The sequence below is a fragment of the Diabrotica undecimpunctata genome, chromosome 10 (assembly GCF_040954645.1).
Source record: "Diabrotica undecimpunctata isolate CICGRU chromosome 10, icDiaUnde3, whole genome shotgun sequence".
In the NCBI taxonomy this organism is placed as follows: domain Eukaryota; kingdom Metazoa; phylum Arthropoda; class Insecta; order Coleoptera; family Chrysomelidae; genus Diabrotica; species Diabrotica undecimpunctata.
The window spans coordinates 71,600,356-71,626,478 of NC_092812.1; the positions used below are offsets into that span (position 1 = coordinate 71,600,356).

The following is a 26,123-nucleotide window of genomic DNA, read 5'->3' on the forward strand; positions in this document are numbered from 1 at the left end:
GGACACATACAAAGAATGGATGAACAACAAATACCAAAAGAAATATTAAAATGGCAACCAAAAGGAAAGAGAAAACGGGGTAGACGAGAAAAAGTTGGAGCGAAAGAATAAAAAAAGAACTGAGAGAGATGGTCATAGAAGAAGACCTATGGAACAACCGGACTAAGTGGCGATTGGAAGTCGAAAAATGGCGGAGAACGTTATAAACCGACAAGTAGTAGTAGTAGTAGTAGTAGTTTAGGTACTCCACAGAGACGTCGTACAGTGCGTACAGAGGAAGTAGTTGCTGATGTATATCGCTATAGAGCCATATTTACTGACTTTCTATTTCTCATTTGACCTCATCATGATTTTATTCCTCACCATGATGTGCAAGAGTTGTGGTTTCAACAAAATAGCACAACATGTCACACAACTGATTTATTGAAAGAAACGTTTGGTAACCGCATAGTTTCACTCCGCCTCCAATATCGTGCGATTTAACACCGCCAGACTATTTTCTGTGGGGATATGTGAAGTCGCTAGTCTACGCCGATAAGCCGGAAACGAGTGACCACTCGGAGAACAACATTCGCCGCGGTATTGCCGATATACGGCTACAAATGTTGGAAAAAGTCATCGAAAATTGGACATCTAGATTAGACTACGTCAGAGTTTAGTCTACAATCATATTTAAATTATAATGCCAAAATATTATCTTTTGAATAAAGTCAATTTTATGTCAATTTAAAATCTTCTTTGTTTTATTCCATTTCAAAATTCTATACCTCTAAAAAAACACTCATTACAACTCATAATATATTTCTTGCATTGGCGTCTAAAATTGGCTTTTTTGTTTGGATCTTTGTTTACTTTCTCGGGATACTTTTTCTACAATAAAAAAATTTTAACTTCAAAACAATCAAGATTTTCATATTGATTCTTCTGATTCATTACTTTACAATAACTACAAAACTGTTTAAATATCGGTGCTTGTTAAGTTTCCTCCTGATTTTTTTTTTCTTTTTGTGAATGTAAACAACAAAAATTTAAGCAAATGCAATTTTCCCACAAAAACAATAATAAACAACGTGCGTGCAGGTCCAAGACTAATCATTGTTTATCCCATTATAAATGACGAAAATAGTTGGATTTGCAGTAAAGCTTCAAGAAATTGTTCTCTTGTTATTCTACTATTGGTCATATCCACAAATCAGGGACAAAATAAACAAACACCTAAATCTTTCTTTAACATAACATAGATAAACTTTTTCAATGTGGTATTTATTTATTTCAATAAAGTTTTAATATACAGTAAACATTTTACGTTAAAATTTTACTCTAGAATAAAAATGTAACGTTATAATTTTACTCTAGTGTAAAAATTTACCAGAGTATCAATTTAAAGTTACACCGGGTCAAAGTTCAATTGCTGATTTTGGCGAAAGTTCGAAAGCTAAGAAACTCATGCGCATAGTACCTTTCCAACTATCTTGAATGAACGTTGTGCGTTAGTGTGACAAATTTTACGTTTATATTTGAACAGATAAAAAGATAAACGGTCTGTGATACCGGGGTGACTACTCGTGTACTGTTTTTCTTTTGACTTCCTCAAATTATTTATAAAAGTAGTTATTCTTGAATACAATTGTTTTTACCTGATTTATTTATTTCTAATTTATTACAGACATGAGTTATTACGAAAAACAGCCAGAGATGTTAAAAAGAATTATGGAAGAAGTGATAACGGACAGTAGCGAAGCTGCCTATGATGGCTGCTGATGCAGCCAATTGGAAAGAATTGGGTAACACACTAGAGAAAACGCTCAATAGTTCCTAAGACTATAAGAATCAGAAGACATAATATCATAAACATGTTTCCTTCTTCAAAACGAATTATCAAGCCTTTAAAGGGATTAGGGAACCATGGGAATACTTTATCGATGATAGTATGATTAATTTGATTGTTCAATTTACAAATCAATATATCGAGTCTATTCAACTTCTACAAGATCTTACTAGACAACGGTTTATGGAAATTTTACGGAATGTGTTTTAACCAAATTAAGCCAATTTGCCAGCGATTGAAAGAAATCAAGCATGGTATACTTTTTCCATCGTCAATTTGCCAAGCGTCGGCTTTTGAGATTCTTTGATGCCAATGCCGACCATTGGCGTGGAAATTAAGAAAAGGGATCAGTTATCAAACGCATATTTCAAGAAAAATCATATAATTTTTATTAATTTTTACATAATTATATTCAGGAAAATTTCTCAATTTTTGGGCAGAAATTGTTTAAACAATTTTTTAAACAAATTCAAAATATCACCTTTTGTGCTCCAAAAAATATTTTTTAGGTTTTTGGGTGACTCTAAATAAGATCTATGTCATTTTTCTCAAAAGTTAATAGTTTTGGAGATATAGGCGATTTAAAATCCGAAAAATGCGATACCTAATATGCATTTTCGAGGCTTGAAAAATATGTAAATGAGTATTTTTGAGATTCAAGAGTATCTAAACTAAATCTATACTAAAAGTATCAACATTGATTTTGGTGAGAAATCGGAGCAATATTTTCCGTAGTGAAAGGTGATCTTTTGAATTTGAATTGTTTCCGGCAAAAATGTCCGGCACCCTTCAACCTTCGATTTGTTTAAACGGGGCATTTTTGAATAGGACTCTTCAAAGGACAGAATCAGTTTTTTTTTTCAAATGGGAGCGGGCTCACAACATCGAATAAATAACAAATTAATTCTTTCAAATTAAAGCTTGTTAATTTTAGTGATTTATAAGAATATTGGACTTATTATTTAGTTTTTACATAAACCATAATATTTTTTTACAATTATCTGTAAATAATGGCTCATTCTGTCAGAAAATTTTAAAAGATTGTCTATCCAGCAATTAAGATAGTCAACTGAAATTTAATTTTTAAACACGGCCTACTGTTAATGCACAAACAGGGTGAATCTTCAATATTTTGCTTCGAGTTAGAGATATCTGAAAAAGTTATTTGGAAAAGATGTTCCAAATATTATTATAACCCCACATAACAAAGTTTTATGTCAAAATTCGCACTTTTACTTTTTTCATTAATTGAAGAGCTTATTTCCAAAGTGTCTTAAATCCAAAATTTCGATTTTTTTAATTTTCTTTTTTTAAACTTTATAGATTTCTTCTATAAAGTTTGGAAAAAAATTGGAAGTCTAGAATAAAGTTATATGTACCAAAACAACTTCTTATTTACCATTTAAAAGTGCATATGAAAATTGTAAAATTGTATAATTTGTATGTTAAATTTGTATGAAAATCTGTAATTTCATGGATTTCATTATATGGATTTAAGACACTTTGGAAATAAGCTCTTCAATTGTAGTCAGGATTCTAAAACGGACAGTTGGCTGTCCCGAGATGCATCTTTAGACAGCCAATTGTAGATTTAGGATCGAGATTACAAATAATACTGAAAAACTAAAATTGCGAATTTTGTCATGAAATTTGGTATGTGCGGTTACAATAAGTGGAACAACTTTTTCAAATAAATTTTTCCGATTTCTCTAACGCGAAGCAAAATATCGAAAATTTACCCTGTTTGTGGATTCGCAGTAAGCCGCGTTTAAAATTTAAATTTCAGCTGACTATCTTAAAAAAATGTGCACTATCAACATGATGTCATGTATGACTGTGCAAAATGTCAAATCTGTATGTATTTTAGTAGCTGATATATAGAGGTGTCTTCATCTTAAATGCGACACACTGTATAATAATGAATACTAGTGTTCAAGATGCATCGCGATAGCTGTAAAGAAATTAATTAGAAGGACTGAAAAGAATCGTCGGAGTCTTCTGAAGTCGAATCGTTCCCAGGTTGGATAACTATTGGTGCTATTGCCGGTAAAACAGGATATTCGTTTTCTATTTTTACAACATGAGCTTCGCAATTTTTCCACACATCGCTATTAATGCCACTAATTATTTCTCAAATATTCTCAATGGCCATTGCGCTTAATGTTGGTGACTGATTATATTTTCGCAATCGTTTTTTTACGGTACCCCAAACCATTTCAATTGGATTAAAAATGCAATAGTATGAGGGTAATCGCAAAAGAGTATGGCCGTGCCTGCTGCAAATGGTGTCAATAACGTATTCGTTTTTAAAATTCCGACTTTTGATCATTCTAATTAATTCTTTCTTTACTGAAATCTTTTTAGGAACAGTGATGTTTTTAAGTTGCATAAATTTTAAAATTTCGTCCTTTTTCGTGTTATTATTAGGTATTTTATTTAATATGCGGGAATGATCCGACGCATTATCCATAACAATCACTGAATTCAGCGGACTATATAATTATATTCAGGGAAATCTCTTAATTTTTCACGAATCAGTTCTAAAGTAGGCACTCTATTTTCTTTGTAAAAATTGTAAACTGTTCGCTGAATAACGTCTTTTGCAGCAGTGTCAATCCTACCCAATTTTTTATTTGGTCGCTTTCGTTTTAAGGAATGATCTGTAACTGTGCCTAATTTAATAATTGTATATATCGTCTTATACCCGATTTTTTTAATACATGAATTCTCGAAACAATTGCATTATCAGCCATCCCAATATTTTCTTTTTTCAAACACTCATACATATTTAAAACTATTCTTTGGGATTGTACGTGCAAATCTTTATTTTTTAATTCGGAGCTGTCATTAACATAATTGTCATTATTTATTGATAACACAGAAGTTGATGCATCTTAAAAAATGCCATCCTAGAAAAATATAATATTACTTATAACTTATATTACTCATACCTTATAATAAGCCTCCGCCTCTGCAAAAGGAAATATTTTAGGGTGTCACATAGCCAGACAAACAGGTGTTCATTAGAATTTACGGCTTTGCGTTTCGCTGTTGCCATAATGCATGAGTTTAAAATTAGTGAATATAACCTTAATACCATTATTAATATATCTGCAATTTTTCATGTTTCCAGGTAAGGTATAAAATCAATGAAATTTGGAAAAAAATAATACAATTCTTGAAACCGTTTTTGGGAACTTGGATTCTTAAAAGTTGTCTGATTTCTTAAAAGTCGATCATTATATCTATAAAAGTATTACCGCTAAATTCACCAACAGGGCAACGTCGAACGTTCAAATTCTCTCCAGACTACAATGTTGCCAATATTCGAAAATTACTTAGAATATAAGTAATATATACAAAGTTCACGGTTGCTTTAATTCATTAGTGAAGAGTCCATGGAAATATTAGTACCTAGTTAATTAATTTATATATATATTTTTTGAGAATATGTTCATATTATTTTTTAAGAGTGTCGTTCGTTGACTAGCAATTGAATAATAACGAATAGAGAATAGAGAATATTTTTTAAATATAACCTTAGGAATTTTAGGAAATATGTCTGACAACCTTGATTTGAAAGGCGGTCTCTTTGATACCAGAATGAGACATGTTTATGTTGGAAAATTATTAGTGGATGTACTATACCAACAAGGCGACGCATAGGGATGTGTAGTTCACCATCGAAATAGTTCAAATGAATGATTCTTTTAACTGAACTAATTGAACTAGTTCATTAATTTTCATAGAACTAGTTCACTGCGAACGATTTGTATTATAAACTGTGTCTCAACTTCTAAAGAAAATAATGAATGAATGAGATCATATATTTATTATTTTGTTAATGGGATGGACTGACTAGTTTAAAAAAATGCCGATTAGCCTCAGATAACAGATAATGATTCTTAAGAATGTGACAATAACATAAACAGTCTTATCTTAATGTCATAATCATTTGGATCTTATGCCCATGCATTAGCTTGGACGTTGCCATGCTGTGTTGTTTCTCGTATTGTGATTTTGAAATAAAAATTTTTAGTTGTGGTTAAAATGATTGATGCATTTCCATAAAATATAATTTTATAAATATAAATTTATAAATATAAAATATAATTTTATAAATATAATTTACATAAAATATAATTTTATGTAAAAGTGAGCATGAAAATGTGTTATTTAATGTTCCTAGAAAATTCACTGATTTTTTTTGTAAAGGTTCTTTTAGAAATAACGTAATTATAGATACCTATGAGTTTAAATATACGTAAATATAAATATAAATTATACGTGAACCATATTTATATTTAAAACGGTTAATAAAAAATAAATCTTAAAAATTTTTTGCAAATAAAAAAAAATGTTATTTGCAAAACATTTGGGAAATAAATTTAAAACATTTAAACCTAAACATACGATCGAAAGAAATGGTTCCAAACTCGAACTACTTGTACGGTAGTAAAAGACTGACTGAAAACCGAAGAAAACGAGCGGCCGGCTCCGAGTTTGTGTGATGATAAGAGAGACATCTGGCAACCAGTTACGTTAGGGTTGGATTTAGATTTCGGTCCTACAAATAGTTCTTTCGCGAACTAGTTCACTGAACTTGTTCATTTTTGTGAAATAGTTCTCTTGAACTAGTTCGTCTAAAAGAACTAATAAGCACACCTCTAGACGCAACACCGTAAGTATTAGCAAAGCCGTTAGCTAACGTCGGGAAGAACTGTTTGACGGAAGACAGATAGCAAATAAAAGTCCTTATTTGTGACCTCCACGTTCTCCTGGTCTATCTATATTGATAGATACATAATTTATTCTCAAAATTAGATGCGATCTTTTTATAATCTAAGTAAATCTATACAAACAAAATGTCATAAATAACTGGAAATAATAGTTGAGATTTACAACAAATCTTTTTGTTCAAAGTGAATTAAGTTATCATCTCAAGTTTGGGTAATAAAATTAGAATTGATAAAAATATATACCCATACCGTTGCGTAATTATTGCTTAATGAAATTTCCTAGGATATAAAATTAAAAATAATACAAAAGTTGATCAAATATAAATCGATAAGCCAGGTAAAACATAAATACAACGGTTTACATTATAGATAAACGTTTCCTAACTGTGAGTTGAACTTGATTTAACTGATTGCGTTGATTTTGTATAAAACAAAAAGTATAGTGTATACAAAAATAACCTTAATTTATTAATTCCTGGTAGCTTTTATTTATTTGCTAATATATCCGCTACTGATGTAGAATTTAGTACATTTTTTATTAGTATTTTTAAAGTATCTTACACAAATTTGCGACAGTTTGGGGCTATCGGTAGATACTCGACAGCCAATGGTTCACACTACTGTACAGGGTAAGTAAGAAAGTAAATTGCTCAAGTAATGAAAAGTTAAAACTAGTAATTTCCAAATTAAATTAAAAAAATCCTTTTATAATCTTTTTTACAGTAATAATAAGAATTTATTTACAGCTAATCGTTTTGATATAATTTATTTTACGCGCAAATGTTCGTTTACCTAGCAGTTTTATCTTTTTTGCTCAAAATTAAAGACAGTTCCATATTACACAGTTATAACAAGATTATGAAAAGATTTAGATTTTTGAAACATATTTTAATTTTATATTTACCTGCAACATATTTGTTACAACCAGATTAGGTATTACCTAGAATTTAATTTGGTTCTACTCAGCGAGCTCTGAGAGATTAACATAAGCGTAGATATTTATTTGATCCCTTATAGCCTATAGCCTATATAGGTTTTAACAATTCTGAGAAACTGGTACCTTACTTTAGCGATACTCCCAAACCGGTTGCAAATTAATAATAGATGTGATTGGAGTATATATGAGTATATATATATATTAGTAGATAGTAGTGCTTATGATTGGGAAAGAGTTTATTTGTATATTTGCAACCGTCTCAAAGGTTTCTAATTATTTTTCAAAGTTTCAGAAATTTATTATTATGATTTCTAGTAAATATTCAAATTAATATTGCTCACGCCATCTATCCACCGAGTGCGGAAGCACCTAAATTACTACAAGGATCCAACTGCATTTCATAATAGTTTCGACTTTGGCCCCAGAAGCGAGGGTTACTGAGCGCTGGTAACCTTCTCGCCATTTATCTTTCTTTTCTTTCTTTGAACGTTCAGCATACAGGACGAAATTTTGTTTGAGTGTCCTCTTGACGAGGTTAGCCGAAAAATTTCTTTTTTTATATTTCAAATAAATATTTATTTTAGACACTTTAGTGCCACACAGGGGCACTAATAGTTGCCAGAACTATGTTTATTGGCTCGATGTTATCTTAATAGCTATGGTTTTATGGTATGTGTTCTGAAACCAGAATGTATAGTTGGACGCCATTACATGACACCCTCAACAATTCGCAGGATTACCGTTATTTGGTATAAGTGACTTTTAAGAAATATACCATTTGCTTGGCCATCCCCATCCTATAGATATTTAGGTGGATATTATGTTTCTGCTGCCGATAGATTCAACGTTCTGAAATCCCAGCCTGAGTACCTAGCTGGTGAAAATTATATCCTTTCTACAAGCCACACAAGCATTTGGATAATTCAATGTAATTGGTTGTACCAATTTTATATATATATATTTTTTTTTTATTGAACAGTAAAGATTATGAACTAGGAAACAGTGATGTGATTTATTATTGGTCTTTTAATTACATAAATATCTACATAACATATAAATATCTTCTACATAATAGAATTTTTTATATGAACGAATTTCGAAATTTGGGATAAACTATGATTTTATTTTCATATAAGTATTTCTCATTCATGATCTAAGGCCAAGATATAAAATGTTTGTTTTCTTACGATATGATTTTAATTTTAGTTTAGTATAAGCACTTCTCATTGCATCTATGCTTGGAAATAATTTTGTTGTTGGAGAAATTATAGACTAAGCTTAAGTTTTATACTCTTCTAATATTCTCGGTGAAGCTGCTCATACAGCTAAAGATACAGAAGAAAATTTTAATTCATACATGCACTCAATAAAAGATATAGGTGAATCAACTAAAATAAATTATTTTTTTACATCGCATGCTCCTGATTCAGCCAGAAGAGACAGGTAAGACAGGTAGACAGATCATAACATCCTTATATTTCCTAAACCATAGTGATATCTCTCCCAGTCTGTCGTTCGTGCATTACTGAAAGGCTCTTACTCGGTTCAGAGCCACTTCTTCACGCAAGCTGAGACTGGATAAATGAGGTAACAATATGGATACAGAATTGAAATATTCCAGATTTAGTCATACGCCTCACACTCCCTCTAAAGGGTAAATTCACTTATCCCAGATACCTACGGTATCAAAAGGATTCAGCTCTGGTGGGACTCTTTCCTTGTTATCAAGCCCTAGGTGACTTGGTATGCGGGAGTATCTCCCAAAAATGTTCGTACACATCTGGACATCGCGAGGATTACAGCTTTCTGCATTGCCTTATACAGATGTTTATTTAGACCCAGCTGTTTACGTTCTCTGGAAGGTTTTTGGGAATAACACCAATAGTAGATAGAATAATAGGTACTGTCTGGGTACTTTCCGTTCTCCATTCTCTCCTGATTTGTATTTCTAGATCTCTGTACTTGGCGATCATTTTATTGTATTTAACAAGCAAATTATTGATATTAGGTATCGCCACATCAATACGTGTTGTTTGCCTTGTAAGTTTATTAACTAGTTTGAGATCTGGTCTATTATATGCCACTGGTTAGTCTTTGAGCACAGTGCGGTCCCAGTATAGCTTGTACTTGTCATTTTCAAGCATTCCGTCAGGAACGTATTGATAATAAGGAAGATGGTCGATTTGGAGAAGTCCCAGTTTGTCAGCTAGTTCTGAGTGAATAATCTTTCCTACTGAGTCATGCCGTTCTTTATAATCAGAACTGACAAATGCCTGGTAGCTCCCGGTAAGATGTTGGATGGTTTGTTGGACTTGGCGTCCATATAGGCATTTGTCATTTTGGACTTGAGAATCTTTAACAATATATTTCAGGTAATTTTAGTTGGAATTACCTGATCCTGAATGGCAAGGAAGAAACCCTCAGTTTCGGGAAACGCCTTTCCTGATGTCAACCAATAGTTCGAAGCTGTATTGTCGACAGATTATTGGATAAGCTCATTGAGATGTCGCCCATGCAGAAGTTTACTCATCAAGGTGCGTATTTTTTCTTGCTTAGTCAGGTGGTTTATGCGCATTTCTTGTTCCCTCAGTTTAAGCGGCGTTCTATCATCTACTAAGCAAATTGCTCGATGTAAAGTATATGTCTCAGCCTGCACCTGAAAATAAGTTCTTAAATAAGCAACCTGTTTATCCAGTTGCTCACCTATGTCCATAAGTCCTCTTCCCCCTTAATATCGCTTTAATGTTGTTCTCTTTACTGCACTGCGTGGACGGTGTTTTTGCGTATTTGTGAGAAGTGTTCTTAATTTCCGCTGAAGACCTCTATATCCGTTTTTGACCACTTTATAATACCAAATGAGTAGCTCAGCGCGGAACAGGCTTTAATTTTATTAATTAGCTATTTAATACCTTAAACAAAGTTTTACTATTAAGATATGACCGATTTAGTTGTCTCACTCTTTGTACGAACTCAGAAGTTAATTCGGTTTTCATTTGTTTATCGTCAATTTTCCGCGCTTGCTTTACTCAGAGATATTTGTACACATCATTTTCACAGAATTATTTTTTTTGTTATTTTGAATTAACATGTTTGTATTTTTAATAAATTTTAGTGTTGACTCGAACACTTCTTCCCTATTGTCGTTTAGAAGGTAAATTATATTTGTGAGAAATTTAGTTTCACTTTTTGCGAGATTTTCCATTAGTTCATTTATGTGAGTGATATGTTTTCTACATTTTAGGAATATGTTATCAAGATGGGCTGGGTATGTTGCATTCCTCGTATATATCGGTTGCTAGTATTCTTATTTTGTTCAGATGGGCTGGGTATGATGCATATTCAAATTTCATTCTTGTTAATGAGACAATTAATTGTATTCGACTGAAGAAGTAATTACTGTACCAGTAGGTTCTCGGAATATTTTTTGGAATTAATTCTCCAACTAAATATCTTTTTACAGACACATGGTCTATTCTCTATTTAAAATTAAGGGTTTGCGATACAGGAAGGGAGGGAGTTCACAAATGACATGTCTACATCATTAAAAGATAACCCATTTGGAATAAAAATCGACCTGTTATAGCATTTTCATAAATCTAATTAATATTGCCAAATATCAGGGTGTACTTTTTTGAGTGGCCGATCCTGTATAAGCTACATTCCTTCATTATTCGGAAAATTCCGTTACTAGATGACATCTGGAATAAATTTACAATTCAACGAATGAATTATAGGAGAAAACAAAATATCCTATGTAACTGTACTATTCAAGTAGAGGTGTAAAAGTTTTTGTATTTCGAAATGTAAATTAGTTTTACAAAAGTAAATTCAATTTTCAGTACATCTGCACCTAGAATAATAAAGTTTAAACATGTGTAGGGTACTGTCCGTTGCAGAGCAACAAAGGATTGTGAATATCATATAATTATAACAATAATATTTTTGCAGATCTCGCTACTAATGGTTAGACTTCGAAACTGTGAGAGAGTTTATATAATATATCGGGAAAAATAAATAGTAAATCATTATTCACAAACACGTTCTACTAAAGGTTCTATGTTTATATCGGATTAAGCCACAATTGATTGTAATTAAATATACATTTTTTGAAGTTTCGATTTCCACTCCGGAAATCCTTCTCAAAAAGATTACTTTTAAAACTTCTGGGAATTATGGTATAACCAAACGAGTTGTTGATAGGTTATGTCTTTCAAAAATTGACATACTTGGACTCTACTTTTAAGCAACAGCATGCTTTTGGTTGAAGACATTTTTGAGGGTGGTGTTTTTGCGTATTTTTTGTTGCGTTGTTATACACACAATGCAAAAGTCTAGAGATATTTTTATAAGTAGACGTATTTTGTTTATCTGTAATCAACTTAAAAAAAGTAATAGAAAATTTGTAGTTTAAATTGTTGTTTAATATGTCAAAAACCATAAATTGCAAAAAAAAACAGAAAATTGGAGCAAAAAAAAATATATTGCAAATCATTCATGTTTCACATACCACCAGAAAATGTCAAAAATACGAAATATAAACTTAAAATAAAGTATGGCCACCGCGTTGGTTTATCACAGCTCTACATCTACTGTTCATGCTCCCAATCACATTGTTAATGTCTGCTTGAGGTAGTTGTGTCCATTCTTCTCTCAGAAGCTCTTTTAATTGAAACTCATTGTAGATATTGCCCATATGTGGAGTAATTCTTCGTTGGAGCATGTCCCATATATGCTCAATGGGATTCAAGTCCGTGATTGTGCTGGCCACGGCAATACATCAATACCCTCGTTATTCAACCAGTTTGTTACAATATGCGCAACATGTGGTCGAGCATTACCATGCATTAAGTAAAAATTGTCTCCAACAACAGCAGCAAACGGGCACACAACAGGTTCAAGAATAGTGTCTTGCTGACTTCTATACTTCTTGAAGATGTCGTAATTGTTCTCCATTTCCGGGTCGTCTCCAAACTCTTGTCCGACGAGAATCTGGATGAAATCCATATCTAGACTCATCACTAAACAAAACTGTGGCTCAGTCATTGTCACAGTGCAAGCTGTAATTCATTAACCAGCTCGGGTGCTGTGACTGTTGGCTGCCTTCTGGCATTTAAAATTAAATATCGGTCTTGAGCGACGGTTGTAGAGCGACCACGTCCTCGGGTCGGCTGGACTCCCAGTGTCTCTAAACCGACGCCACAAACGACTTACGACGCTTTGGGAGATACCCAGCTGGTCAGCAACTTGAGTTTGTCGCATACCAGCTTGAAGGAGGCCCACGGCTCTATTCATCTCGTCCAACGTTAAATGTTGTCGTTGCATGGTAAAAAGACCTTTAACTTACCTATTAAGCAAGAATGGTATAAAGTGGCTAATATTAAAAATAAACAAAACATAAAAATGTCGATTTTTTTGTCCCTTATAAAAAACATTCTAAAACACGTATTGCTATCAGTTTTACAATTTTTTTTTGATAAGAAGTGAGTGTCTGTATCAACAATTATAGTACAAGCAAATTTATATGGTCATGAAATTTCTGTCATTGATATTGTCAAATTATTAAAATATCCTTAGACTTTTGCGTTGTGTGTATGTTTGTGTAGTGTGGATCGTAGTCTTGATTGTGTAACGTAGGTTGTGTAGCATGGATTGTATGGTGGTGTATTGTGTATTACATATGTATTCTATGTGAGTTGTAGGCGATGTATTATTCCGCTATTATTAGTATGTTCCTGTTGTTGACTTCTTCTTTTAGTATTGACAACCAAAGCCTGCTACATTCTGCTGATGGGTTTGCTGCACATTTATCTTCATTAAGTAGGATGAGAGTTGCTTCTTTGGCGTATCTCTTTTTTATGTCTGTTTCGCTCATGATTATTGAAGCATATTTTCATTGTAGTTTGTGCTCGTTGTCCCAGGCATGTTTGCATATCTGGGATCTCTTGAAGTCTCTATCTTGATGTATGTTTCATGTTCGTTTATCCTGACACTTAGTGGTCTTGAGGTTTCTCCCACGTTAAATATAAGATTAAGACTACATAGTACAATAAGACTTAAGATAGTCTTGGACAGAGATATGAACCGTTTTATATGTCTTCTAAAGAGAGAATTTACGCAAAATATTTGGAGCGGTTTCTGAAAACGGAACATGAAGAAGATACCATTACTACAATCAAACAAATCTATCTACCATGGGCAAGACATGTAGCCTGGGCATAAGAATCAAATATGATAAAATAAATCACAACATCGTAACTGGTGTGTCAACATCTTACGTAAAACTGTATAACCGGTTTTACGTAAGATGTTGAAAAGATCGGTTCTTTCAACTAGAAAATCGAAGTAATGAACATTATAGAACAGGAAACTTAACTACAAACTAATAGTATTGATAGAGATTCGCCGTGTTTTTGAAGCTCGTATTACGATATATAGAACTGACATTATGCTCTTGCGCATGCTGCAACTATCGCTTGACGTCGGATGGGAACCTCGATTCGAAGGTTACAATGTTATAATATGAAGAATTTTGTTTTTATAATTATTTTTAGATTATTTTGAGATGTAGATCGATCAGTGCAGTAGAACGATCAACATTACCAGTATCTATTAGGAAGTATCTACAGAAGTACCATACATGATACAATATTAAAGATACATGGTACAAACTATCGATCTAAGGAAAAAAAATATGCATATGAATGGAAAATCTTTGGATTGGCGACATCCTAACGATTTTAACCAGAAGGATATTGACAGTATAGCGTTGAACTATTGGTTGATAACAGAAAAGATGTTTCCTGAAATAGAAAATTTCCTACTTGAAGTTCAGAATTAGGTAATCCCCACCAAAAACTTCCTGAAATATGTCATCAAAGACCCTCTGATACAAATGGGCAAATGCTGATATGGATGTCGAGCCCAAGAAACTATCCAATATCTTACCGGAAGTTGACAGGTATTTATCGGAAATAATTATAAAGAACGGTATGAATCACTAGGAAAGATTCCTCGTCAAGAACTAACCAAAAAACGTAAGCTTCTCCAAATCAACCATATAACTATATAGCTACAAGCTATAATGGAACTACACTTCGCTCACAGACCAACCAGTGGAACATAATAGATCAGATCCCATACTAGACAAACAAAACTGATATCACAGTACCATTCAGAAACACAAGATCAAGATCAGAACCATCTGTCAATTCTCATTGGAGATTTGTCAAAACATAAACACAAAAAATAAGAAAGTTTACAATAACGGGAGATTTTTATTGTAGAATAAATTTTTTTTATTCTATTTATAAATAGTCCTCTTATGTATTTTAGGATGATCAATAAATATTTAAATAAATAATCCAACAATGAAAATTATTTTGTGCTTTTTTTTATTTAAAATTATCATTATCGTACTTAGCTTCTTTAACACAAATATAGTAAATTCATTCTTAACCGTTTTACATAAAAAATACACTGGGATGTATTTTTATGTAACAACAACACTTTTACACATACGTTTTGTTATTAGTGTGAAATAGTGGCTTAGTATTTAATTGAAGTTTATTGTGGTACTGTACCTTAGTATACGTTCGGCTGTAGGTTTTTGTATTGTCTCTTGTTTAAAACTTGCATTAAAAAAAATCATGACACCAGAAGAAGTAGCACAAGCTGTTGCTTTACAGGATGATGGACGGAGCATTCGTTACATCGCAAATGCTTTAGGAATTTCTCGAAGTACAGTGTTTGATGCAATATAGGGATTTCGGAAAACAGGACAATACACCAAGAGGTCAGGTCAAGGTATACAAAGAACCACAAGTCAAGTTAAAGATCACTTTCTTAGGCTACAAGCGTTACGCGATCGTACATTATCAGCACCAGTACTTCAGTTCAACTATTAAATGATGTCCATAGAAACATAGTTTCCGTTTATACCGTTCGAAGACGCTTAAATGATGGATTAAGGTCCAGAATACCTGTCACGGGGCCTCTATTAACAGCAGATCATCGGAGGCAACGTTTATACTTCGCTTGCGAACATCTTAATTGGAGTGTTGACGATTTGAGTGCTGTGCAATACTCATCAGATGGACAGCCTAGGATATGGAGAAGAGCTGGTAAACGTTATCAGCAATGTTATTTTACTTCGAGTATAATGGTGTGGGCAAGCATTTCCCTAGAGGACCATACAGAACTTGTTACAATTCAAGGGGGCAATTTGAACGCCTAACGGTATATTCATCAATGTTTGGAAGATCATGTAGTGCCATTTGCCCCATTTGTTAGAGAAAACTTTCGTCTGATGCAAGATAATGCTAGTCCGCACATCGCAAGAATAACACGGGATTACTTGGATGAAGTTGGGATTCGTTTATTACAATGGCCCCCAAAGAGGGCAGACTTAAATCCAATAGAGTATACATAGGATATTCTGGAATGACGTATTCGACGTAACCATGGTGAGTTTGAAACCATGAATAATTTGGAGCAAGCAGTTCGTGACGAATGTGAGCAAATCCCTCAAGCACAGTTTGCTGCCTTAATCCGAAGTATGCCTAATCGAATAAGAGCCGTAATTGGGGCTCGTGGTGGTAATACACTTTACTAGGGTCAATCACATTTTCCATTATACCATCCAACTCCCACATCTTCTTTTCTATTTTTAATACATCAGCAACAGCGTTCGCCCAATGTGTAGGATGTATATGATCAAAACTCGCTTGTAGTAGGAGCTGCATATCGCCAATTTTAAATGTTACGTTCTCCCGAGCCACATATCCTTTCATTTAAGCCCAAATTAATTCAATTACAACAGTATATTGACGATTTATCCCACTATCTTCTTCTTTGAGTACCGTGCCCAAGTTTTAGGCGTGGGTAGCTTCCATGATGATTTGCCGATATCGTTCTTGATCTTGGGCGGCATGTAATAATTTATCTGCTGATAAGCCAGTCCATTGACGAAGGTTTCGGAGCCATGAGTAGTTCTTCCTACCAATTCCTCTTTTTCCGTCGATCTTTCCGTTGAGTATCAACTGCATTATCCTGTATCTGCTTCCTCTCATTATATGTCCCAGATATTCGAGTTTTCTCTTTTTATTATCTTTTATCCCACTATGCTCCCTGATCATTGCCATTAGTTTTGGCTATATACTCTGTAAATGAAATATATTTTTCTCGTAGCTAGCCTTGCATGGTCAATTTTCAATCTGTCATCGTTGGTATACATTCAACAAGGACCAAGCTGACCAAACTGGAGCTCCACATTTTGAAGCTTTGTAGAGGATTCCATTCAAATACAATCTTTTTACATTAAAACTTCAGTCTTTGATCTTTCAAATACCGCTAATCAAGTTTCTTAATTGTTAAAACAAACCAGCTACGAAACAAAAAGGTACTAAATTCGCCATTCGCCCCTAATTATTAGAGATGTAGCCAATAGTGATTTTTCCGAATACCGAATACCGAATATTCGGCTACGTTCTAGGCCAAAGTGCGGAATATTCGGAAACAGTTGTGTGCATTTCGCAGAAGATGTCGACAATAACGAGAACATTTTTAATTTCAGTGGCCACTGCGTCACTCAACATTGAAGCCGTTTACTGGCTTACATACTAGTACCAATATCACAAGAGATAAATGCTATTGCAGAAAGATGGAATATTTCCAAAGCAAGTATTCAATATGATAAAGGTGTATGAGACAAGGAATAATCTATTTTTTTGCAATGATGAATCTTTAGGAAATCTAAAACAATTTATTTACTTTATCCTTCAGTTTTCAAAGTAATTATAAAATAAAAATTATATAAGACTCTCATATGTGTCTATTTTAAACACTTTGGATGCTAAATGGGTGCTAAATTTCTGGTAGGTTTTCCAAGTTTAATTTATGAATTTTTTTTAAACATTAAATGATATATCTGTCCCCTTTTTGTGTCGCTGTGTACAATTAAATGCACTGAAAAATAATTAAAAAAAATAATGTATTGAAAAGGTTCTAAATTGGAACTTAACATCTATAAAAAGTTTGCAAATACCTATAGGCACTTCTAGTTTCTAATGTTCTCTGCCATAAACTGACGTCACGCATAGCTGCGCAAAGCAATTTATGTTTGCTTCACTCTTCGAAACGGGGGGTATAGCATATGGCGTGTCTATAAGCTTTAATGGTCTAAGAGATCAACCGTTCTCTTAGTAACAACCCTTGAAGTGACCGTCGATTTTGAATGTCAATTACGCGCGCGAAATCAATGTTCAATAAAATTTGTATCAGCTCGACGGTAAAAATTCGATATCTTTTGATTTAAGTGTTATATCGAGAAAAATCGAGATGCATTTTAAAGGTAAGGACTTTAGCTTTCGTATGCAATTTTTGTATTTATCGTAAATACTTAAACGTTTATTTATTTGACACCTTTATAAAACCTGAGTTTATTCTCGTCAAAATACAAAAACTGCAAACGAAAGTTGCACTGTTTAACTTTAAAACGCATCTTGATTTTTGTCGATAGGACACTTGGATCAAAAGATATCGAATTTTTACCGTCGAGCTGATACAACTTTTATTGAACATTCATTTCGAGCGCGTAAAAACGACCGTGGCTCAAGTGTTGTTTCTAAGAAAACGGTTCATTCTACACAAAAATTGCTTATAAACATTTTTATTTAAAATTATCTCAGCTACATTTTTTATTTAAGTAAAACATATCAGGTAAATCGATTTTTTTGTCCCCCTACGAGGGAAGTTTTAGGGGGAAGCCCGGGGGTAAACGTGTTATACTTTTTTGCATCTTTTTTGTGGCCCCAGAATTAATATTCTTGGCAAAATTCAGCTTGGTCGTATAATTTTTAGGGGTCAACTCTTGACGACTGGACTAGATGTAATATAAACTATTTTTTAAATGTTTTCTACGTTATTATTTCTAAAATAAAATAATTTCTCTCTAAAACTTCTCGAACAAAATCAATTAATTTATAATTTGTGTAACGAAGAAATGTCTAGCTTATAAATATAATCTTGTAAATATAATTAATTGGTTTATCAGTCATATAGCCTATCACTTAGAATATCATTGAAAAGCACTTTATAGGAAACAGAAAATTAAAAAATAATGATGGTATCACTGATGGAAGAATATGTTTTGATATTTATGTCGGCGTGAATAACCGGTTAAAAGAATTTTTTCTGGTTGGACGAAGGTTTCTCAAATATTGTAATAAAACAATTAGCACTTCTTTCTTCAAATCATCATAGAATTAGTGATCTGGTGCTAACTTATTACACATAATTAAGCTGTTCGTCAAAAATTACGAATATTGTAAAAAAGTATTTCACGTTGTTTTCAAACATAAACACGAAAAGTAAAAAAGGTAAAAAATACATCGGCATAGCTCGCAACAAGCAAAAAACAGTGGTATATAAGATAGAAGGAAACCGTAAATACGTATTTTTGACTATTTGGTCGTTATCAGTACGGTGCAGTCACGTTAGACAAGGAGAACATTGACAACAGAAGAAAGTGGGATTAGGTGAAAGAAGTTATTATCGAGAATTTATATGATAAAAACAAGAAACGAGAACAAGATGGAGGAAATTTGAGATATGATCTCTGCACTGAAACAACGTCGTCTAGAAGAAAAAGAAGCTGATGAAAAACGGCAAGAGGAAAAACAAAAATATCGACAAGAAGCTAAAGAGAGATGTCGTTAGGAAGAAAAAGAAGCTAAAGAGAGACATCTTTAAGAAGAAAAATATGTTGAACAGAAAAGTTGTCAAGAAGACAGGGTGTATCTCATGAGTCTTTTATCAAAAATAGAGGGTCAAGAGTGAGTAAAGAAGATATGAAAAGAGAAATCGAAGCTACAAAAGAAGACATGATTAAAGAAGTTGAAGTAACAAGAGGTCTAGTAGAGAAGAAACATGATGAGATAACGAGATCCCTCGAAAATATCCGCCTAGAAATTGAAAATACCAAGAGTAAAAGGTAAAGCAGAAATGATTTATTCCCCTGTCAACGGAATAATTAAGCCTCCTATAGTTGACGGCGAAAACTCCTGGCCAGTGTATAGAAAGCAATTCGAAGCCGTTGCCCAAAATAATAGATGGATATATGAACAGAAGACAACAGCGCTCATATTAGCACTTCGAGATAAGGCTATCGAAATCCTCCAAAACATCCCAGAGAACACACAAAAAAACTATGAGACCATCGTATCGGCTCTAGAACTAAGATACGATAGCCAATATTGGAAGCAAGTATACCAGAGTCAACTAAAAGTGCGTTTTCAAGGCTCCAACGAATCTGTGCAAGAATACAGAGAGGACGAAGAAAAGATGGCACGACTCACTTGGCCCGAAGCTCCGAAAGAGTTTCTACACAAATTCATTATCCAATGCTTTCTTAATGTTCTGCGCGATGTAGATCTTCAGTAGACATTACGACTAGGAAGAGGACGCTACCAAATATTGAAGGATGCCATTGTCGTAGCATTGGAGTATGAAGCCATAAATAATATGTCCCGTCATCAACGCAAAAGTCCATCAAGTAAGAGGTGTTGCCGAAGTAGAAGAAGGCGATCTAAATACGCTGCCTCAGGTGTTGGCCGCCAATTCAAGAACTATCTCGGTCCAATAGCTGATTTTTTGAAACAAAAACGTCAAGGGACACCAAAGTGTTACAATTGTGGATTGGTAGGCTATCTTCAACGTGATTGTAGACGACGTATAAGAGCAGAGGACAGAAAATCGACCGGTAGGCCATTCCCACCACAGCAACGCAATATTCCCAAGTTCTCAATATCCGCAATAAGACAAGCAGCGACAGTTTAAATGCCAATGGACATCTCGTAGTCCCCAAGCAGGAAGAAGTCATGCGAATGCCTACGGCGTCTCGATAAGACCATGCGAGGAGTACAAGTGCCAATTCTGCGAACGCCAAAACGAACGTCTGGCCAGATTCGACAGTTAAAAAACATATAGGGTCTAAGTAACGAAGAAAATCTAACAAAGGAAAACCTCCAGGCTGAGCAGAAGAACGATTCAGATTCAAATCTAGTCCGTGGGCAGAAGAAAGATCCAGTTCTAAAGCTAGCCCTTGGGGGGGGGGGTATTTTGGAATCAATATGGCCAGCCGTGAGAGGTGTTATTGAGTTAATTATCGGCAAGATGTGGAAATATGGTGCAAAAGATGTGACCTGTGTGCATCCAAGAAGGGACCCAAAACGAGGGGAAAACTCCAACAATACATCACCAGCACTCCATGGGAACGAGCTGCTGTTGACATTCTGGGACCATTTCCAATAAAAACATCGGGAAACAAGTATTTGATGGTTGCTATTGACTAATTTTCCAATTGGCCAGAAGTAGTTGCACTACCTTACCAAGAAGCAACTACAGTTGGTGAGGTCGTGCTTGAAAATGTCGTTTCTCGACATGGGGTTCCACTTCTGCTTCATTGTGAGCAGGGGCGCAACTTCGAATAGGAAGTTTGGAAGACCATGATAGCTTTGCTGAGAATTAAGTAGACCAAAACGACACCGCTTTATCCTCAGTCTGACGGCATGGTAGCAAGACATAACCGGACCGTCAACAACTACCTGTCCCTGTTCGTACATGAAAGCCAGAGAGACTGGGACAAACTGGTGCCTTTGTTTCTACTAGCCTACCGAAGCTCCCAACGTGAAGCAACTGGTTACACTCCAGCAATGTTATTGATGGGTTGAGAGATGAAGCTTCCCATCGATCTCCTACTGGTTAAAGTTAAGGTCCACGATTTTGCCAGGAACAAGTTACAGCTCATCAGTGACCGGATGAAGGTTAGGTTCGATCAGAAATCTACTCCTGTTAGTTTTGATGCAGTTCCGTAGAAACCGTACCTGGTTAATAAAAAGATACAGGATCCTGTATTTTAGGTGAAGCTGATGCCACGAAATAAGCCAAAAGTCGTTTACCTAGAGAGACTGTATCCTTAAGAAACGCAGAATCCACCGACCTGGTCCACTTAGGTGCTGTTTGGGGCGCACAGCCTAACAGAAGGGGGCTTAATCCCTAAACCCACAGAAAAACACAAAATTTTAAGAGAATTTTGTTTTTAACAATTACAGTGTTTAAAAATTTACGTGTAATAGGTTACAAATACCTTGTGGAAGAGTGACTGTCGACCCAAAACACATTAAAAACGTTAGAAGGCCATCGCCTCTGTTATAAGGGTGAAAAATCATATTAACTACAGAACTAGATAGAGATATTAATACACATACTAACATTATAATATTATGTTTTCAGTTAATAGACAAGGATAAATAAGAATACAAATAATAAAATATTACTTAAGTAGTTATTATGTACTAGAAACTATTTATTTATTAAAGCTCTTCAAAATAGGCCAATGCCCGTAGAAAAAATTTATTGGCCATTATTCATCAATTTGAAAAGTTTGGCTGTCCTAATGGCAGATGTAAAAACTGCTGCTGAGCAGATTAACCTACTGAATAGAAAATTAGTCAAGAACGAGAAATTAGAGAAACTCAGGTCTGTGTACTGGCTGAGGCGACGCCGTGTTAAGTATATAAGATACCAGATATAAGTATACCAGAGATATATAAGAGAGCCTCTCTTACATATCTCTGGTTTAGACTTGAGACAATGGTTCGTGAAACAATTCATTGTTGCCATCACAGATAACGGAATTGCACTAAATCTAAATAAAAAAAAATAATGTTCAAAAATGTGTTTAGATAAATATTATTTTTATTATTAACAAAAAAAAACGGTATCTAATAAATTTAATAACCAGGAGTTAATGTCCAGAATTTTTTAATAATGGAGATATGACAAAATACTATTATTTCAGCAGTTTCGAATTATAATACATATATTTAAATTCCACACTTCTTCACTGTAAAAGTTATTCATTTTGTATTAATTTTAAATTAAATTTTTAATTTTTCCAGTGTGTTTTATTTATTCTAGTATGCCACAACTCACTACAGTTTTGTGCTACACTTTACGAGAAACGAATGACAGCTCTCGATTTGAAATTAAACATAATAATTTAAAGTCATGTCTAAATTTTTTATTTTTTTACATTATTTTTGAATTAAAATATTTTCATAAATTATAATAAAACACGATTCAAGTCCTTCTTTTAGCTGGTTTGATATATAATATATTCGTTATAAGAAAAAAGTGGACGAAAATGATAATTTGTTTGGAGATGAAAATTCGCATATTGATAAAATCTATGAGCCTCTAAGTGGTCAAACTCAGAATCGGACGACAATGATATGAGACGTATAAGTAAACCAGCGAAAATAAAGGTAAAAGAGAAAGCTATTATTACTCCTACGATTAGTGGGGCAATAAAAAAAATCTTCTTCAGGACGATTTATCCCTAAGCAGTGATGCAGGCAATTTCAATTAACATAATGAAGATATTTTAGAAGAGAAAAGTATTAAAAGAAAGGTACAAAATATAACTAAGTGCAAACAAAAAGGTAAAAAACGTGTAGTAGATGACCAAAATTGGGCCTGTAATGTTCGCAAACGAAAAATAGCTGGTGGGAAAGAGTATCTCAGTAAAAGAGGCAAAGACATGCTTGCAAAAATGTTAAAGCCCCCTTGCATGTGTCGCATGAAATTCTCTGAAAGATTGCCAGAATACGAAAGACAAAAAATTTTCAACTCATACTAGACTGAGACAAACGTTTCAGATCGTAAAAAGCAATTTATCTTCTCATGTATCGACATCCAACCTACTCTTCGATCAAGAAAAAAAGATCTAAATTCTACCAAATCTAATATTAATACACTACACTACCACTTTACAGTAAACAATCAGCTATTGAAGGTGTGCAAGATTATGTTTTTAAACACACTTTGTATATCTAATTTAGTAGTAGTAAATATGTTGAAAAAAATTGAGCCAGGAGGTTTAATAAAAGCTGATCAAAGAGGTAGACACACGCCAACCAATAAAACTCCTACCATAAATAAATCCATAAATAGTATACATCAACATATTAAATCATTCCCAAAATACGAGAGTCATTATTCCAGAGAAAGGAGTAAGAGAGATTATTTGGGTACATAACTTACAATAGAAAAGATGTATCAACTGTACATTGATGAATGCAATGAAAGACATGTAGATCCAAAGCTCAGAGCAAAAAAGTGGTTGTATGCAGATATTTTTAATAAAGACTTCAAGTTGTCGTTTAAACGCCCGAAAGAGACATTTGCGATACATGCAGTACATTCACCGCTCAATTAAAAAATAATCTTACTGCAGATGAAATAACCAGTGTACAGGCTTATCATGATGCTCACCTAATTGAATCTCGGTATAACTTAAAACAATTTGACTTTATAATAGCTAAAGAGTCACCAAAATACAAAGTACTATCTAGTGATTTGCAAAAATGTTTACCTTCACCACTAACAAACAACTGTATTAGTTTCTACAAAAGGAAGCTTTGGACATTAAATTTTACATTACATGATGATACATGATTCTTCTGTACAATGTATAATGTGGAACGAATCGAAAGGGGCCCGAGGTGCAAATGAAATTGCCTCGTCAATTTTGAAATGGGCTGACAATACAATTCCAGGTAGTCAAGTAAAAGACATCACTCTTTGGACCGATAACTGTTATGGACAAAATAAAAATATAAGTATTATAATGTGCTATTTTTGGATACTGCAATAAAGACGATCATTCAAAAGTTTTTACTGAAAGGTCACACACATATGGAAGCAGACACTGTTCATGCATTAATCAAAAGAAAAAGAAAGAAACTCTCCAATTTGGCCATTTTAACACCATGGGACTGGCAACAACTAGTTAGGCAAACATCAGGTAAATACATAGTGTAAAATATGGAACTTGCACATTTCAAAAACTACAAAACGCTGTTCGATAAGAAATTGTCATCTAATCCTCCTTTTGTAAGTAGAAAAAAAAATGTTAATAAAGACCCTGTTCTACTGTCAACATGTGTTTTCCTACAAGTCCAACAAGAACACATTGGAAAGTTCTTTTATAAGACCGATTTCAATAATCAAAATATGTATGAAGTGGACTTCATGAGGTATCGAAGACAGCAAGTAACGTTTCCAGCCCAATTAAATCAAGTCTCAGTAATCCCATTACCAATCACAAAACAAAAGTACAATGACTTAATTGCACTACTGCCTTTTGTTCCGTCAGTTTGTCATGCGTTTTATCAAAATTTAACACATAGCGATGTAGCCACAAACGATTATCCACAAGAAGATGAAGATGATATAGAGCATCTTTAACAATTTTGAAACTTGTCATCTATAATTTTACTTAATTATTATAACATTATAATATTTACCTATAATAAAATAATAGTATAGGCTGTTTAATGTGTTTGTATTGTTTATTTCGTAAAGACCTTAACATGCAATGCCACATTATTTAAAAAAGTTGTTAGAGGTAAACAACACTATGTCCAACGACACATTTTTAAAAAAAATTTAACACTTCATGGAATGAAAAACGATTATACACACCACAATAATAATATATTAATCTTAGTTAAATATAAGAAACATTTGAGTATTTACTGATTACAAATTTAAAAAATTTTAAAACTGCTCTCCTGAAAAAGTAAGAAAATGGAGATAGTGTCCTTTACCTCCGAGGTACCGAATTATATACTAAAAATCAGCAGACTACCTTACAAAGTAATCTAAAAGTAAAGATATTGCTCATAAATATGTATATAAATATATTTATATATATACATATATATATATATATATATATATATATATATATATATATATATATATATATATATATATATATATATATATATATATATATATTTATATAAATATATATATAATATATAATATAAATATATATATATATATATTTATATATACTTATTTATATTTATACATATTTATCTATATATATATATATATATATATATATATATATATATATATATATATAAATTCAATATTTACTAATATTACAAATCAGATCTTGATATACTTATATCATCTTAATAATATGTAGAGATAAACAAAAAACACAATATATTTACCCGATCTATATTTACAATATATTTGTCAGATTGAGGTAGTAATACCCCTATGTGCACCATGTACGTGTTGGTAGTATCATTGTAGACTAGGGGACAAGTTGGACGAACACTACACGGAGGAGGACTCGGATCACAATCAGACAGCGGCCACGGTGGCTGAAGCAAAATGCTGTTATTGAATTCCGAATCAGCACAACATTTGGCGAAAAGAAATAAAAGTAAAAAGTAAAACATCACTAAGATCTTGTATCGCGATTGATCACTTCATAGGCAAAATATAAAATTCGAACTCTCCGGATGTAACACATTTTACGAAAGCATTCAATATACTAAAGTTGATAGCCGATGATAGCAATTACTGATAGTGTGTCGGCGCAAAAGATAATATTTTTACTAAATGATTGGATAGACAAAGTGTTTTAATTGATTTATCACAAAAATGTATTAGCTAAATCGAGTACCTCATGCTACCTGTAAAAATATACTTTCTTATGGTCTATAAATGTAATTACTAACACACTGCTCGATTA

At 33.3% G+C, this 26,123-nt stretch overlaps 1 protein-coding gene across 2 annotated transcripts in view; it reads right to left on the bottom strand.

Annotated features, from left to right (window-relative positions):
* Positions 1 to 25,905, bottom strand: part of LOC140452399 (atrial natriuretic peptide receptor 1) — a 526,857-nt gene extending 500,952 nt beyond the window's left edge. For both annotated transcript variants that reach the window (XM_072546624.1, XM_072546623.1), the window contains exon 1: positions 25,594 to 25,905. In XM_072546624.1, coding sequence (XP_072402725.1) covers positions 25,594 to 25,827 — 234 coding nt within the window. In that variant the 5' untranslated portion in view covers positions 25,828 to 25,905. The remainder of the gene's footprint in view (positions 1 to 25,593) is intronic.
* Between the last annotated feature and the right edge of the window lie 218 nt (positions 25,906 to 26,123).